We start from the raw sequence: 15345 nt of genomic DNA on the forward strand, positions 1-15345 counted from the left end.
AAATAAAAATGACCAAACAAAACACTGAAATGTAAAGGGTATCCAAAGATGCCCTAACCGGCCCAGTGCTGGTAAGCGGATATCTGTCCCCCCCGGCCCCCGCCACGCTGCACAGGGATGGAACCCAGGGCCTCAGGCATGCTGGGCAATCGCTCTATTGCTGCACAGCCCCAGCCCCGCTTCGTGTAATTCCGTCCAGCCTCCCAAGGGTCTCTCCCTCTTTGGCAAGTGAGAGTCCAGCACCTGGTGCACGCAGGACTTGAAATCAAGGAGTGGCTTTTTCCCTTGGATCAGCCAGGTCCCCTCCCCAAGGGGGATCATTGGTAATGACCTAGATGGGGCACGATTTGGTCATCGCAGCGAGCCGGAAGGTACGCTCGGGGCGCGGCCGCGGGGGCGTGGCCAGCGGGCGCGGGGCGGGGCGAGCCAGCGCGGCTGGGGCGCGGGGCGGGCGCGCGGGCTTAAGAGCCGGCTTGCGCGCGGGCCCGCGGAAGCCCTGGCCGCGGCACAGCAGCCCCGGCGACCGTGCCACGCACGCGCCCCGCGCCGCCCCTGCCCCTCGCAGGCCGCGGCACGGTCGCCACCTCCGCCGCAGGAAGGAGCCACCCGCCCGGCCGCGCCAGCACCATGCCCCGCATAGATGCGGACCTCAAGCTGGACTTCAAGGATGTCCTGCTCCGACCGAAGCGGAGCAGCCTCAAGAGCCGAGCCGAGGTGGGGTCCGTTCGAGAGCTGCCGGGGGCTGGGGATTGTTTTCCAGGTGCCGCGGGGGAGGTCTGGAAGGGGTGGCGCGGGGCACCCTGCTTTTCTGTGTCGGAGGCTGGGTGCCACCTTTCCCCCTCCTCTCCGCTGAGCAAGGGGAGGGCCAGGAGGCGCCCGGCCAGGACTTGGGCTGTCTGCGAGGACCGGGAGAAAGGGGCCCGGCGCCGGCCTAAAATTCCAAATCCGTCGGGGTGGATGGGCAAGGGGAAGTTTACACTGAAACGACCACGGAGGACCTAAGATCAAGTGGCCAATAGACTCAGAATGGGGGTAGGGAGGCGCACTCGGGAGAAAAGGAAACGGTGGAGCTGGGAGGAAAGCCAGAGAAAAACAACTGCAGATCTTGCGACTTGGAGTAGCGTCTCCCGGTGCTGGCAACTGCTGCTTGGTGGACTTCAACAGATCTGAAAACCCGGGAGTCCCCGGACGCAAGTTCCAGGTTTACTTTCCGAGTTTAGGTGGCCTTGCCTGGAGCGAAGCTTGGGGACCCGTTTCTGTTAGCGCCGCGCGGTCCTGGACAGCCGGTGATCCCAGCCCAGCCCTAGCGAGAAGCAGAGAGCGCTTGGGTGCGGTGGTAGGGCGAATCGGAAGCCTTGAGCGTTTTGCTTGTTTTGCCCTAATGAGATCAAAGCTTTACGGGAGCAGGTGGAGTCAGGCCTGGAAATAGCCTGAGGGTGGGAGAAGGGAGGTCAGACCCTGAAGGAGAAACAATTTCGAGGGGAAGGCAGAACCCGCAGGAGTAGTTATGTGCCAGGGACCTTGACTTTGCCTGGTCTTCTGGAAGCTGGAGAGAAACGGGAAAACGACGGGGTCTGGAAGGCTGGACCCGAAAGGGTCAACAGGAGGACGCTGAGCCAGCGTGCCCAGCTTCATTTCTCCAGCTCCGCAAACAAGACCATAAATAAATCCCCTCGGAGAAGAACTCCACTCCAGTGCCCAGGCCTGACTGCAGTGCCGGGTGCTGCCAGCTGAGGGCTTGTTGGGATCTGGACAGCCCCTTGCAGTTAATCGAGTCACTTTGCCAAGGCAGCATTGGCTGGCTGGAGCCAGGACAGGACAGGAAGAGGTGGGGGAGGACTGATGAACCCTTATCACCCCAGATTAGATGCCCCTGTGCCTGTCCTTCATCGTGTTCTTTCAGGCACTAAAGAACAGGGCAAACTCTTGGAACAAAAATAAAGTTTGGACGACAGCCCTGGGCCTCCGGAAGTATGAGCTGTAGGCGGTACCTGAGGCCAGACCAGGACAAATGTGGGGATCCTGGGCAGACGCATGGTTTAGGGACCTCCATATTCTTTAAATATTTATCCCAAATTAATTTAAAGAAGAAATTGTTTCTAAGAATATTAAGTTCAAAACAAGGATATATGTGTTCTCTGAACTAGAAAAACAACTTCAGAAGGTAAAACATTGCAGATTTACAGAATAGAATGAATTCTTCCTATCCAGGGGAAAGTGCTATATGGCATGCAACACTTGGTTTTGTGATTTGGGCTGATTGCCACTATTAATGTTGTCCCAGATTGCAGTGGCACCTACAGTGAGCAGTCGGAGTCCTTGGGGACTTGTTTATCATGTTTCCAACTTTGTGGGAGTTTGCCAGCTTCCGCCTGGAAGTTGCAGTTAACTCGTATTGCTTTTCTGATTGGTTCTTCTAGTGGTTTAGCTGCCTGGGGCAGAAGGCTGCTGCCTGGCTGGCCATTCCCCATCATCTGACTTTACTTGCCTGAGTGGTGTTGAGCGATTTAATTAGGCCTTTTTAATATCCTCTTAGAGGTTCTCAATTTGCTTGTGGATGCCTGAAGTTTCTTGTGGGCAGATACTAACTTTTTTTTTTTTTAATTTTTAAGCCAGTTTAATTTGGGATTTATTACTGTCAAAATTATCTCTATGCTTTTTAAAAAAAATTTAATGAAATAATTTATTTTTTATTTAGCTTTTAATTTTTTACAGTTTAATTTCACAATTAGAAGCTTACAATGTGTGCACCCTGGTGGAAGTAATACTGGATACAAATTCGAAACTAAATAGCAGATGACTGTTGTTGAGCAGAGAGCAGGTTTGAGGGGAACCTGGAGAGAGAACCTACCTGGGAGCAAAATCTGGCTGGGAAAAAGAGACTTTTGGCAGTTAACAAGTTTTACCACTGTGGCTTGCTCAGAACCAGGCCCTGGTGATGGATCATCTGGGAATGAGCAGGGAGCAGACAGGGAGCATGATCTGCCACTCAGAAGTTTAGTACTTTTGCACAAGACTCAAAAAGGGAAGAAAAAAAAAATTGAGGTCAGCTCTTAGAAACAAGAGGACAGGTAGAGGTGGCACAGGTGGCCTTAGTGCAGGTGCTACAGCCAGGCAGTTCATCTGTCAACTGTCCAGCTTCTGGTTGGAAGTGCCACAGGTTTATGTGGGGTCATTTTGGACAATCATTTTAGAGAGAAGACTTTGTTAAGTCAGGATCCACTGAGGGGTTCCTATCATCCCTTGACTACAGACTATTTTCTTCTGTGGGACCCATTCCTGGCTTTGACATCCGCCCTAGTCTTCCAATTCAGTAAGAAAAAGGTTTTAGTAATCAAATGCAACCCTAAGTTTGAAAGTTGGGCATTGAACAGAGTTTGCACAGAAAATCACCCCTTGGCCCTCGGGCAGGGAAGATGCGCTGACCTTGTCAGCTTACAACTCAGGGGTAAGTTTCACCAGCAGGCCGGTGAGAAGAGTTCTGGCTTAGCCGTTACCACCTGTCACGGCTGGTCCAGGGGAATGAGAGCGGGCAGAGTGGCAAGGCTCTGGGGTGGGGTAAAGGAACTCTGGGTTCTGGTCTAAGCTCCGTCACGGTAACTTTGGGCTGGTTTCCTGGACCTTTTGCACCAGAATACCACACACTGGGTGGTTGAATAAACAAAAATTTATTGTCTCCTGGTTCTGGAGGCCGGAGGTCCCAGATCAAGGTGATTCAGGTCTGACTTCCCACCTGGCTGGAAGGAAAGTGCGTTCCATCCTTTCCCTACCTTCTTGTGTTTGATTGACATCCTTGGGCATTCCTTGGCATGCAGATGCATCCTGCCAATCTTTGCCCGCATCTCTACAGTAAGTGTTGTGTGCCTGTATCCACATTTCCCTGTTAATAAGAACAACAGTCATACTGGACTAGAGTCCCCCTAAATCACCTCATCTTAATCACCTGCAAAGACCCTTTTTCAAGTCAGGTCACATTCACAGGTACTGGAGGTCAGGACATCAACATCTTTTTGGAAGAGACACAATTCAGCCATAACACCCTCCATACAATTAGAGGGCTAGGTAATTTGCTGTTAGTCACAAGTGCATCAAAGTCACCTAGGGAGACACTCCAAAATATACACACTGTCTCCAACACAAAGGTTTTGGTTTATGACATTTGGGGTGGTATGGGCATATTCTCGGAAAGCATTCTGAAAGGATTCTGCTGTGCACACAGTCGCCTCTGACCCCTTTCCATCCATGGACCCTGTGCTGGCTGGTGATGTGGCAGCTGTGTGAGGGTTCTGAAGCCTGAGGGTCCACATGCAGAGGGCTGGGCTGGGGCCACCAAGCCCTGTCTAGCCAAAGGCTGGGGCCAGACCCCAGGGTGACTCTTAGCTCCAAATTGTTCTCTAGCTTATTCCACGTCTGTCAAGCCACTAGGCCTGCAAAGGTGAAAGTCAAGGTCGCTGTACTCAGACAGTGAGACAGATAATGAACAGTCTAGATAGTGAAGGAACAGCTTAGCTCACTACCATCCTTGGGTGTAGGAAAAGCGTCACCTGTCCTAGAATCCACTTCTCCCTGATGACTCCTCACTGGGCAGGGCCTGTGGGCTCTGCTGCTCTTCCGGGGGTGGGCTCCAGCTTCTCGGACTCCTGGGTATCCCTCCCAGATGACTTTGAGCTGTTCCCACGCCTGCGTGTCCATCCCCCCATGTGCTTTCCCAAGGACCAACCATGCTGCAGGTGTGTGTCCCTCCCACACCAAGTGGCTGAGTGGGAATGGGGGGTGTGTACACAGAAGGACTTGAGAAGAGACTGTGGTTGTGGCTTGGGGTGAGGGCTGAACCCCACTCTGCCATGACCTTCCTGGTCCTTGGATGTCACTGTGTCAGGGTAAGAGGATAGAACATATTTTATTCAGCAGATTGTTAGCTTGACCTGCAACATTGAATTATTTGAAATGTGACTTGTGGGCCTCTATTTGTACTTTTTTTTGTTTTTGTTTTTTGTTTTTGGTACTGAGGAATGCACTCAGGGACACTTGGCCACTGAGGCACATCCCAGCCCTATTTTGTATTTTATTCAGAGACAGGGTCTCACAGTGCCTTGCTCTTGCTGAGGCTGGCTTTGAACTTGCAATCCTTCTGCCTCAACCTCCTGAGCCTCTGAGATTACAGACGTGCACCACCGTGCCTGGCTCTTTTTGTACTTTTGAGCCTCCAAAGCTGACTCAAAAAAGGTATGTTTAGAGAGCAGCAGAAACACATTTTTTAGGTGAAGGGGGAGTTTGTTACTTTCTGTTCCCTTTCAGTTGGGGTTTAGCAGAGAGGGAATTTAGAGGTGCTATATTTGGTACATTGACCAGCTGTGGCAGATTAAATGCCAAGTTTTGTTCCTGGGAGGCTGGAATATATAAGAGTATTTATCTCTTAGTGAACAACTGGTCTGTTTTGGGTGTGTGTTTGTCTGGGTGAATAAGGCTGGGGAAGATAATTTTATTTCTCATTTGTAGAATTAAGTATTGCAGAGTCTGCTGTGTCATTTCAAGGAGTCAGGGATTGAACCCAGGGCCTGTGCATGCTAAGCACTCCTGACCAGTGAGCTATACCCCCAGCTCCAAACATCTGTCTTACCAAGAAGACTAGAGATGAAGGAAGAGATTCATTGTCACGGCCAGTGAACCTTTTCTGTGAAGTGCTGTTGTTTGTTTTTTGTTTTTTTGTTTTTTTGTTTTTTTTTTTTTTTTGTACTGCTGATAGGTTTTGGAGTGCCAAGAAAAAGTCATTGTGGTCTCAGCCGGATGCAGAGTGTAGCTGCTCTCCCCATGCACCTTGGAGGAGTAGAAGAATAAGTTGAGGACAAGGAATTCTGGTTGTTTTAAGCCTATGAGCCAAAGTGTTCTAGGGCCATTAGCAGCGCAGAAGTTTGCAGCTAATAGACTCGCTCAGTTATTTTGCAGGATGTCAGTATAACTTGCTTCCCTGGTGTGGAGCCGAGGATCCCCATGGAGGAAGTGGATAAAGGACACCATGCCGCATATGTTCATGCAATGACAGCATCTCATTTCCTTTGTTGACTGCAGTGTAAAGTCAGCCTAGTCATATTTATGACATCATTCGCCCAGGAAGCCTTCTGGACACAGCCCCCCCGGGGTGGGGCGGGGGGAGCGAGAGGAATGAAAAGCTGAAGCGTCTGAGATGTCCCACGGTGTTTTGTGACTTGATTCTGCTTGTGTAAAGTGAAAGTTAAATCGGATCAAAAAGAATAAAAGACTCTAGATTAACATTGGTAGAAAATGATATTGCTGGTGTACCCAGGAAGCCAGGAGCCATGTGGGTCTGAATTATTTCAGAAGCTAAGATTCACAGCTGGGTTTCTCCTGCCAGTTTACTCAGACAAGCACCTGCCGCCAGTGTGATTTGGATCTGTCAGGGTCCAGCCACGAAACCAGAAATGTGGAATATTTCAAGCAGGTATCCTAATGTGGCTGCGATGCTGAATGGGATATACAGGCACCCAGAGATTGACCATAATAAGAAGCTGCTTCCACCCTAGGGTGAGGGTTGGCAGGGGAGACCAGGCTCATTCTGAGAAAGTTGGAACCTGGAATATATAAGCCCGAAGGATGCACAGCCATTCTGGAAAAGTTGCCTAAAAGGGATCTGGGAGAGCCACCCTGTCGTCCCCCATCTCCTCCACTGTCCTTTGGTTTTTCTTCAGCATCCCCCACTGGCCAAACTTGACAAGAAATAAACTCAAAATGGAGCCCTTCATGGGTGACCTTCCTGTGATAAGAGCCAGGACCTGCTTTGGGTCACAGAAGTCATTGAATCCAGTAGCTCTGTGTGAGTCCCTGGATTTGCATACTGCTGCTGCTACCCACCATCCTGGCTGGCTGTCCTGGATTCCTGACAGCTGATAGTCATAAAAGCCCTCCAGTTGGAGTTACAATGGATCTGGAGGGCCTCCCTCCAGCTGTTTGCAAGTCACAGGAACAAGTGTTTATATGCATGAACACATGGTGGCAGTGAACTTCCTCCAGCTGAAAGATGCTCATGATTACAAAACAGCTGCAGGGGGCAGAGGCTAAGGGATTAGTGGTTTGGAGTTCACCACAGAGTAGATTTTGAGCGTGGTTTCAGGTAGAAAGTCAGCGTTGCAGGGATTCTCATGGGAGGAAGGTTGCTGTTGGCAGGGGAGAGTGGAATGGATTTTCTCAGAAGGGGGTGGTCCCTCCAATGCCTGAAAGTAGAGAAAAGATCACGTATGTGGATGTGTAGGGCCAACATGAGGCAGGTGGGGAATAGAAGGCAGCAGTGGGAGAGAAGAGGCTCATGGAAGAGAGCGAGCTGATTTGGAGCTTGGGCCTTGCGGCAGGCAGAATACCCAGGGCCTTGTGCTGGCGCTTGAGGGTGGCCAGGCTCCATCTGAGCTTTTGCAGTTGGATACAACCTGTTACTTGGACTCCTCAGGGATTCTCCTTTCTCCAGAACGTCTGTCTGGTCAGATCCTGAGGAGAATCCAGGGACTGAGGGTCAGACGCTTCCTTAGTGTTCTTCTCACTTGCTCTGAACTCAGGAATTCTGCACCTGTCCTGTAAGAGCGAACACTCACTCATTCCCCTCTTGGCCAACAGGTGGATCTTGAGCGTACCTTTACGTTTCGAAACTCAAAGCAGACCTACTCAGGGATTCCCATCATTGTGGCCAACATGGACACCGTGGGGACGTTTGAGATGGCAGCTGTGATGTCACAGGTGAGATATGGGGTCCCCCTCCCTCTGTGGCTCACAGTATGGTCAGGCTGGCAGGAACCCACCCTGGACTTACGTTCTTTAGACTCTAATTGTTGCTGGAAAGTCTTCCTCCTGTTTCATCAGAAGATGGGCGGTGTCTAGACTCTGCAGCCAATAAGATGGTCTAGATTTGCATCCACTTCTGTGACAAGGCCTGGGATGAATTTGGAAAGTAGAGATTCAAAAAGAAGTTAGAGAACATGATGAGTGTCATAAAAAAGTGACATTGCCTTTAAAGTTAAGACTGCGATGTTGCCTGCAGTCTGTGCCACATAATGATTAAGCACTACTGGATATAATGTAGCTTAATTATTCTTCTCAACTCACAACTCCAAGGGCTAGGTTTACAAATGAGGAAGCTGAGGCAGAGAGAGAGAGAGGAAGCACACCTTGTTTTAGGGCCGTTAGCCAGATGGAAAGAGGCAGGACTTAAACCCAAACTGACTCTAGAATCTAAGGGGTTTACCTCTCTCTCAAATGACAGCTCTCAGTAGAATCTCAGGGTTCCTTTTAGCCAGCTACTCATCTAATTGCCTGTGAGGGGAATTGGTAGTTTCTTGTCCTTGGGAAAAATAAAGCAAATGCGGTTTGTAGGCAAGACTGTCTCCCACGGCTGGGTCTGAAGTGCACAGCGTCACACACAGCCTCCGTGAGAGAGGTTTGCTCGTGAGTCTGGGGCTGTGTATCTGTCTGTCGACCATGCCTGCCAAGTGCAAAGATAAATCCAATTAGTCGACAGAGCGTCTCACTGTGGGCAGCAGTCTGACAGCAGGAGGTGCTGGGACTCATGATTAGGCAGTGATTAGAGTGAAAGAATTCTCAAACAAATTAGGAGCTTGAAAAACAGAGCAGGGGGTAGTCCATCTGACTGTGTGGTCTGCTGTGTCCTGTCAGTTCAGTCCCCATGAAGCTTTGGGCCAGAGACTAATAAATTAATGGCTACAGGGATGTGGTATTTTTTCCCTCCATCTTTACCTTGCTCTGCTCTGTCATCAGCCACTGCTATTAGTGGATAACCTATTAGTGTATGCTATGGTTTGGCTAAGTGACCCCCAAAGACTTGGTCCGCTGATGGTTCTGGAGCCTTTAAGAGCGGGCATCTAGCTGGAGGTCTTTAGGTCCTTGGGAGCTTCCCTTTAAAGGGGACTGTAGGATCCAGTGTCTTCCTTGCTCCCTGGCTTGTGATAAGGTAAGTGGTTTTGCTCCTGCCATAATGTGCTGCCTTTCCACAGTCCCAAAACAATGGAGTCAATTGATCATGACCTGGAACCTCCAATACCGTGAGCCCAAATAAACCTTTTCTCCTTATAAGTTAATTGTCTCAAGTGTTTTGTTATAGTGACAGAAAGCTAACTAACATAGTATAAATATGAGGGGAATCAGAATAACAAATTGCTTGGTTAATTCACATGTCAAATTATTAGTCCATGAAAAACCTAGAACTTGCTACTATGCCCTTCCCATCTCACCATGAAAGTTTCCCTGTGGATGAGATCATGAAACTAATAATACTGTGCAAACTTATTTTGAGAATGAAATAATACCTGCAAAGCATTGGCATGATGATAGTAAAGGCTGGGCCAAGAGGCATAGATTTAGGAGTATAATTTGTGTGATTCCCTCCCTCGAGAATGTCAGCTGTCTGATGGGTTTAGCTTTTAAGAAGAGTATTTAGCAAGGAGTGAACATAAGAAAAAGCTTTCACATATTGTCACTGGAGACCCAGGTCAGAGGACCTACTCTGAGGACCCCCTAAAATCAGGTCTGGCCACTCACCCCCAAAAAACAAGCAGAAAAAGTAACGGTGAAAAGCAGGAAAGGAACTTTTAATCAGTATGTCCATACTGGGGAGCAAAGTGAGGCTACGTGTCCCCGCTTATCGAGGGTGTCGACAGGAACTTCAGATTTAAGTGAAAGAGGACTAGGACAAGAGGTCTGTGTAGTGAGGCAGTCTTGGTCGGCCTGTGGTCTGATGGTCTTTCTCAGTTCTGGTGTTGGGAGGCCCTTATTTCTTGAGGGGGCAATCTCCTTTGACTCCATGGGATGTTCATCCATCAGACCTGCTGTCCTGGAAGAAGGCACTTTGGTTCTCATGAGACCATTGCTCTTGCTTGGGGTGGGCAGGCAGACTCGCCTGGCTGATTTCCTGCAGAGACTCTGCTATTCCAGGAAGGTGTAGGGCGATGCCTGGAGACTTCTAGGCGCTGCTCCAGGGGGTCCAGGACACAAAACTATAAAAGCTGCAGGTGAACAAGCCTGCAAATCTTGAAAACACCCGAATTACTCTTGATGTCTTCCTTGAAGTGGGAGGATTTCCAACTGTGCATGAACATCTTAAACCATCAACATGCCTATGTGCAGAGTTCGGCAGGAATTTGACCCAAAGGTTAAGGTAATAAAGGAGATAGATGCAAAACGAAGGTGGAGATGCCAAGCTTTATCCTGCTTTAGTGTCCCATGCGCAGGCCCAAGTGAAGAGCTGGTGCTTTTTAGCAAGAGCAGCCCAGTCCCTGTCACAGTAGAAGGTAAAGTCCTCCAGGGTTGGTGATATGAGTTTGTCTCAGGATGGTCCTTCTCTTGGGTGGTGGGCCTGCTGTGGGATGTTCTCTTGGACTATCTGGGCTGCACTTGGCCTACCTTGGCCAGGTGTGGGCGTGTTCCAGGATGGATGGGGCTGGGCCTGAGAACTCCTTCATCCCTCTCCATGGGGAATGCAGTATTATCTGATCAGATTAGAGTGGGAAACAGCTTAGCGATTTCAGTGGTTAAACTTTGGTCTGCATGAGTGGCAGGAGAACCAGATGCCTTTGTCTTGTTGAATCCCCTCCTGCAGATGGGGGAGGGAAGAGGGCTCCCTGGGCTGCTCATGCTAACGTCATTGTCACTGTCTTGTTTCCCAGCACTCCATGTTTACAGCAGTTCATAAGCATTACACCCTGGAAGAGTGGAAGGTCTTTGCCTCAAAGCACCCGGAATGTCTGCAGGTATGCAAATCCCTCCTGGGTTTGGCTCAGAGTACCCGGGGGAAGAGAGGCTTCAGAGTTGTCACAAGTATGCGAGTCACAGAGGGAGTGGTTCCCTGGCCCTGTGTCACTCCAGGGGTTTCCTGAGGAAACCTGCTCTGCAGCATCTTATGTAAATACTAGGATTTACCTGTGGAGGCATCTGCTTTCCCTTGAAAGGTGAAGTGCTATCTCATCAGCGCTCAGGGAGACACATGCTTCCTGCCAGGTGTTTCAGGGTAGATCCAGCCTGTGTCTACTGACTGTAAAAAAAAAACCAAAAAACAAACAAACAAAAAAAAACCCCTCTATTATAGCAAGTTGTTTGGGGCTCGGTAAGCAATATGCCAGCTGGAATGGCTGTCAGCAGATGAGAAGAGCCGTTGAGGTCAGGGAAAAGTTGGAACCCCTGTACGGTGCTGGTGGGAATGTGAGATGCTTTGGAAAATAGTCCGGCAGATTCTCAAAGGGGGAAACCTAAGCGTTCCCGCAGTGCCAGGCAGTTCCGTTTCTAGGTGTGGACCCAGCATGGGTGATGGCACACCCACACAAAAACTTGTCATTGTGTTTTCATGGGGGCATCATTTCTAGTAGCCCCAAAGCAGAAACAGCCCAATGCCCATCAGTGGTTGGAGGGGTGAACAAACTAGGATGTAGCCGCGTGATGGCGGATGGTGATGCTCAGCCATAAGAAGGAAGAGCGTGTCGGTTCATGCGGCCGCTTGGATGGATCTTGATCATCTTGCAGAGTCAAAAAGCCAGATGCAAAGGGATTCTGTTGGCATGGATTGTCTAAAACGCGCAAATCTGTAAACGTAAAATGGATTAGAGGAAGGGGGAGGCAGAAGAGGGTGATGGTTAAGAAGTGTGGGAATCATGAAAATGTTTTAATATTGGTCGTGGTGAGGCTGTGGATGTGGCTCAGTGGTGGGCACTTGCCTAGCACGTGTGAGGCACTGGATTTGATTCTCAGCACCACATAAAAATAAATAAAATAAAGGTATTATGTCCATCTACAACTAAAAAAACAAAATTGGTTGCAGTGAGCACGTGCTCTGAGTGTGCCAAAAGTCACGGAGTTGAGCTCTCCGGGTGAGATGCCAGGTGTCACATCTCAGTAAGACTGCGCAAAGAGAAAAGAATCTCAAACAACAGAAAGCCCTAGGGTGGCGCTCCTGTTCTTCCAGGACCTTCTTGCGGTTTGACCCGGATGGGGCAGGGAGGTCTCCATGGGTTTCCTTTCCCTGGCCAGATCGTTTGCGATTTGAGGATTTGGGACCTTAACTGCCCAGGGGCGGTGGGGGGGGTCTCCCTTTCTGCTCCTGCTCCTGCCCCCCTTTAGTTAGGTGTGGGTTGCATTAGTGAGAAGGTCGTTTTTGGAGAGGAAATCATGTTGGTCAATAGCAAGTCCTTCATTTTTGCCAAATTTGTATTCAAATGAATTAGACAGCTGTTGCTGTCTGGCTGTGGGGAACTGGTTCTGGGACCACCCTGCAGACACCAGACTCCTCAAGTGTTCAGGTGCTTCTGTATATTTGCATATAAATTAGCACATCCTCCTGGACAATTGAGATGAGACCATCCGGTGCGTTTGGGGCGTGTGGCCGCAGACCAGCCTGCATGCTGCAAGCCGTGTGTAGAAGACGTGCCCATGCAGTGCGAATGCTCTGCAGACAGTAGTTACACTGTCGTTTTCAGAGACTCGCGGTAAAAATAATTTTTGCAGTACAGACATAATTTTTTAAAAATGTGTTTTAAGTTGTTGATGGACCTTTATTTTATTCATTTATTTGTATGTGGAGCTGAGAATCGAACCCGGTGCCTCACACATGCTGGGTAAGTGCTCTGCCACTGAGCCACAACCCCAGCCCCCGGACATAATGTTATTTCTGGGTATTTTCATTGTGTTGTTGGTATTACTGGAGTCCTAGGCCAGAGTCCCAAAAAACCAGACTTGGTCACTTGCCCCAAAAACTAGACAGAGAAGTGATAGGGAAAGCAGGGAAAGCACTTCAGTCAGTCAGCTTGCCACTTTGGGGAGACATGGCGAGACCAGCGTCTCAGCCTGGCTCTGGGTGCTTCCACAGCCTGGGTTTCAGTAGAGGAGGCGTGAGGTCTGCGTACGGAGGCAGCCTCCGTCTAGGTCTCTGCTTGATCATGCTGGTTCCGCAAGGTGGCTCCCAGGAGCTCCCTGCTGCTTGAGGGGCAATTTCCACTTGTCATTTGGAGTGATTAATCTGTCACACCTGTGGTTCGAAAGGGGGTAAGTTAGTTCCCGCGAGGCGACTATCCTTGCTTTCAGGGGAATGGTCTCATCAGGGGATGATTTCTTGGAAGTCGTAGGACAATGAGAAGTTCTAGGTGCCTCTCCAAGAGTCTGGTGCTGTAAAAGCTGACAGTCAAAGGTCATGAAAACCACTCTTGATGGGGGATGAGACAGGCAGTAAGTCCTGGTTTTTAGGTGAATACGCCCTCAGTGATTAACAGGCCTGTGTGCAGAGCTGACCAGGGAACCGACCCCAGGTTGAAGTTAATAAAGGAGACGGATAACAACATGGAGGCAGAGACGCCAAGCTTTATTCTACTTGGGGTTTCCCTGAGGACACCTGCAGGCCTGAGCAAAGTCACTGCTGTTAGCAGAGGCAGCTTCTCTAAGTCCCTCTCACAGATGGCCTGGCCCCTTCCTTCTCGCTGGAAGCTTCCCCACCCTTAGCTGTCCCTCCCTTGAGATTCTGTGCTGTGATATGTGTGCACTGGCGGCTCCCCTGTTTGCAGGTCCACACAGAAATCTTGAGAAAATGAAATGAAAGTCAAGGGCAATATCGCCTCAATATTTAAGGATCTGTTTGCTGAGAAGTTTTAGTGGCTGAGGCCCACGTTTGAGGATACAGGCAATGCCAAGGTAGAAAAGACGGTAATCAAAGTTTAGCTCTTTTAGGGACACGGCTCTCCTCTGTCTTCTGAGCAGATCGGCTGTGATTTGATCAGGGTGACCATCTTGTCCCCAGAGTGGCTGCCTGGGTGAGGCAGGGTCTGCCAGGAACGCTCCTGCTCACTTCTATCCTTCTTGCTGCATTTTGGTATAGCACGTGGCCGTGAGTTCGGGCAGTGGACAGAATGATCTGGAAAAGATGAGCAGCATCCTGGAAGCTGTGCCGCAGGTGAAGTTCATCTGCCTGGATGTGGCCAACGGCTATTCTGAACACTTTGTGGAGTTCGTGAAACTGGTCCGTGCTAGATTTCCCGAGCACACCATCATGGTAGGTATGAGGGAGTGTTTTCAGGATGAGGAGGCAGAGAGATTCAGTGTGGGGGGATCTGCATTCTTGTCATAGGGTCCTTATTAAAAGGCTAGTTAAGAATCAGTAGGAAAAGGAGAGGCAGCCAGGTGTGGTGGCATGCACCTATAATCCCAGTGACCTGGGAGGCTGGGGCAGGAGGATCACAAGTTCAAGGCTAGCCTCAGCAACTTAGCGAGGCCCTGTCTCAAAATAAATACAAAGGGCTGGGACTGTGACCCAGTAGTAATGCCGCCACCCCTCTGCCCCACCTCCCCAGAAAGGAAAGGCATCCACCTTGGAAGATCTGGAAATTCACTATAAAAATAAAGTCCCAAAACATCAGGAGGTTGGCTTCTTATTTTCGCTGTGTCCTCGGCACCGCACCCTACTTGCTGTGGAAAATTCTGCCGCGAGTGTCGGAATCCACCACGGGAACCTCGCGCACCCGCGGTTGATGGCAGGTGGTGTGGTGTTGCATCTAGGACCATTTCCCGACTTTTCCTTTTTCTGTATTTTCCCGATCACGAGCACCTCCACTAGTTAGAGTGTCTATTTGTGACTTCTGGGAAAGGTGGGTTTGCAGAAAAAGGCAGTCGACATCCCTCGAGCTGGGCTGTTGGAAAAACAGGTGTGGTCGTCACTCCCTATTGCTCTCAGTTTCCACGGTGATTACAGGCTGACCGTGGGGGGTCTCGCTGCCTCAGCTCTGTTGGGCTCCGAGCCCAGTATCACCACGCACTTCATCAGGGCCGGGCGTGGGGGCACAGGTGACTGTGGTGGAGTTCAGCCTCCCATGGAAGGACTCCTGAGGATGGTTTTACGCTCCCCAGCACACAGGACAAAGGAGTGAGCGCTGTGCTGAGGCCAACCAGCTGGGCCAGTGAGGAGCGGGCAGGAAGCAGCAAAATTCTTCTCACCCCGCGTGACAGCGCAGCTCACTTCTGAAACAGAGAGGTGTGTTCAATTCCACACCATAATAAGGCGCCTGCCCTGAGAGAACACCTAGAAAGTTCTCTCGGGAAGGCCTGGAGAATCTTTTGTTCTGAGGTTTGCTCTTTGACCCGAGTTCCCAGGACCTCCCTAGGGGTGTCTCCATCTGCCTCCTTGATGGTACCGTCACCGATATCCTAAATCAGCGAGTGGGAGCTTCCTTGTCCTAAGTTTTTCCTTTTTTTTTTTTTTTTTTTTTATTATTTTGCGGCACTGGGGATTGAACCCAACCCAGGGCCTTGGACATGGGAGGCAAGCGCTCTATCAACTGAGCTGTATCCCCAGCCCCA

At 50.0% G+C, this 15345-nt stretch overlaps 1 protein-coding gene across 1 annotated transcript in view; it reads left to right on the forward strand.

Moving 5' to 3' along the window:
- Positions 1-449: 449 nt before the first annotated feature.
- The window catches only part of GMPR (guanosine monophosphate reductase), a 38365-nt gene continuing 23469 nt past the window's right edge, over positions 450-15345 (forward strand). Inside the window, exons 1-4 of the mRNA XM_079147079.1 lie at positions 450-714; positions 7624-7743; positions 10683-10766; positions 13871-14044. Coding sequence (XP_079003205.1) covers positions 628-714; positions 7624-7743; positions 10683-10766; positions 13871-14044 — 465 coding nt within the window. The 5' untranslated portion in view covers positions 450-627. The remainder of the gene's footprint in view (positions 715-7623; positions 7744-10682; positions 10767-13870; positions 14045-15345) is intronic.

This window comes from Sciurus vulgaris (assembly GCF_902686455.1).
Source record: "Sciurus vulgaris genome assembly, chromosome: 7".
NCBI classification, from domain to species: domain Eukaryota; kingdom Metazoa; phylum Chordata; class Mammalia; order Rodentia; family Sciuridae; genus Sciurus; species Sciurus vulgaris.